Below are 2,328 nucleotides of genomic sequence, written 5' to 3'. Positions count from 1 at the left end.
GCCTGGCAAGGCAATGGCGATACTCAGCTCCTCTCGGCTCCGACCCACCGCACCCTTTCCCCACCGTCGGCTGCCGCCTCCCCGCCCGCACCCCCAGCGCTGATGCGCAGACACAGCCATGGGCACCCCCCGCAGAGCCGGGCTCAGCCCTCGCAGCCGGGTGCCTCTCTTGGCTACCGAACACCAGCAGCCGCTGAAGCCTCTGGAGAGCGCCCGCCTGCCCTGGGCTCCCCAAGCCGCCGCGGGACTCGCCTGCCTCTGGATGATGTTGAGGAGGAAGTCTGGGTTCCGGCTCCGACACAGCAGGTGCCCGAGGCGGAGGGACTGGTTGAGGCTCTTCACTTGGTCCAGGATGTGGGGAGGGGGCCTCCGGGGGGGCCCCCTGGAAACCCAGAAAACACACGTCAGAGAGCCACATGCAGAGCCCCTGACCGCAGAGGTGAGGGGTAGGGGGCCGCCTGCCTCCCACCTGAGAGCACCTCTCCCTCCTGCCACCCGCACCGCCGTTGGGCACTCAGCCTCACTGAGGCCAGCCTCCTCCGAGACCTGGGACAGGGCCTGGGCCCGCGCACCCTATCCAAGGGCTACACCCCCGGCATCCCACCCCACCCAGCAGCCCCCACCCCAGGCTCAGGCTCCGCACGCACTGGGGGTCCAGGCTGGTGAGCTGAGACAGGAGGAGGCTGCTGTTCTCAGTGATGGTCTGCTTGGTGGACGCGGCGGCCAGGTGGCCCTCGAAAGCCAGGATCTCCTGCTTCTCCCGCTGGGAGATCTGCAGCTCCCGGTTACTCATCTCCGCGCGGGTCTCCTCGTCCGTCAGGGTGCACGGGGGGTAGGAGTAATGACTGCGGACCAGATGGGCGGGAGCTTGTCACCATGTGGTCAGAGGTGCTCAGGGCTGGCCCCCGCCTGGTCCAGCTTCAGCTGTCGGGCTGCCATGGGGAGCCCGGGGGGTACCAGCCAGGCATCTGTGAGGGAGTCCAGGGCTCTTCACAGAGCCCACACCTGCCACCTGCTCTCCTTACACACGACAGCGTGCCAACCACCTCTCAAACCGGGCCCGACTGCTGTCCGAATCCTGGGCCCAGGCGCCCCATGCTGGAACCGCTTCCCACAGGCAGACGGCCCCAGCACACGGGGCACACCCGGGCAGCCTGCCTGCTTTCTGGGGCACGAGCAGTCCCCTCACGCATTCTCAAAACTACTCTACCTTCCTGGGGTGCCCGCTCATGTAATCCCTTAAGGGAGCAGCGTGTCTCTGGCCCGGGCCACAGCCCTGGGCCCTACGCACCATGACCTCACACGCGTGCACACACGCAAGCCCCGTCTGGGCACCCATCTACTCCCCTGGCTCACGGAGAAGTAGGCCCGCAGCTTGTGGCGAGGAGCAGTCACACGACCCGAGCGTATGGCGCTCGGCTGTGACTTGAGCCCGTGACTTCAATATACGGAGGCAGCTGGTTCACCTGTCGCTGTCCCCAGGCAGCTTTAACATCTACACCTGTGAAAACCAGCTTGTCCCCTGGGTCCCTTGTCTCCATCTGCCAAACCCCGTCTGGCTCCTGATCCCTCTGCTCTATCGCTCCTGACGTCACACCATCTGTCAGCCTGACGTGAGTGTTGCCTAGGACGACCCGGGGGCCCTGCGGCCTCAACGCCCGCCCACCGCAAGGGGAAGTGGGTAAAGCTTGGCGGACTCAGACTCGGCAACTCCAGCGGGACCCAGGACGCAGCTTGGCGGAGACTCCAGGGCAGCCAGGAGACTGGCCTGCGCTCTGTCCCCGCGTGGTGTCCTGTCCCAGCAGCTGCGTGCCAACGTACTTCGTCATCACCATCTCCATGAGCATCTTCAGCGTGGGGTACTCCTCCCAGGCAGCCAGGCCTACGGGGCAAGGGGACAGCAAATGGTGGCTAGGACCCAGCACCCTGTGCGGCCACCCACGGCCCCCTCTTCCCGGCTCTAAATCCAGTCCCCAGCCAGACTCCAACCCAGCCCGACCAGGAAGCCGCCCCAAAGAGAAGTGGACGCCCGGCTGAGGCCCCGCTCAGACCGGAGGCAGCTCACCGATGCTCTCCGGGTTGAACGCGGCGACGACCAGCAGGAGGGGCCAGGCCTTCCAGTACAGGGTGGAAATGGCCAGGCTCGGAGGCTGATACCTGAAACAGATCGGTGACAGGTTGGCCTTGGCCACACCGAGGCCAGTGATGAAAACTAGACCACGCCAGGGTGGCATCAGCATGATTCAGTGACTGACCAACTCAGCAACTGCTTCAGAGACCGTGACGTTGGGATCTGTGACCCCAACTCGGAGCTGGCCCTCGGCAGCA

The 2,328-nt window shown here is 65.7% G+C and overlaps 1 protein-coding gene across 1 annotated transcript; it reads right to left on the bottom strand.

Annotated features, from left to right (window-relative positions):
* Window positions 1–177: 177 nt before the first annotated feature.
* On the bottom strand, window positions 178–2,313 carry LOC105311316 (integrator complex subunit 1-like; the record flags this gene model as incomplete). Its single annotated transcript, XM_011387300.2, has 4 exons — window positions 2,066–2,313; window positions 1,822–1,882; window positions 648–845; window positions 178–382 (listed from the first exon to the last, which is right to left on the bottom strand). Coding segments are annotated over exons 1-4 (639 nt in total), but the record flags the coding sequence as incomplete, so codon positions are not given.
* Window positions 2,314–2,328: the final 15 nt, after the last annotated feature.

The sequence above is a fragment of the Pteropus vampyrus genome, unplaced genomic scaffold (assembly GCF_000151845.1).
Source record: "Pteropus vampyrus isolate Shadow unplaced genomic scaffold, Pvam_2.0 Scaffold1000003178, whole genome shotgun sequence".
Taxonomy (NCBI): Eukaryota; Metazoa; Chordata; class Mammalia; order Chiroptera; family Pteropodidae; genus Pteropus; species Pteropus vampyrus.
Note: the sequence above shows the minus strand (reverse complement) of the source record. Positions and strands in the feature narration are given on the sequence as shown.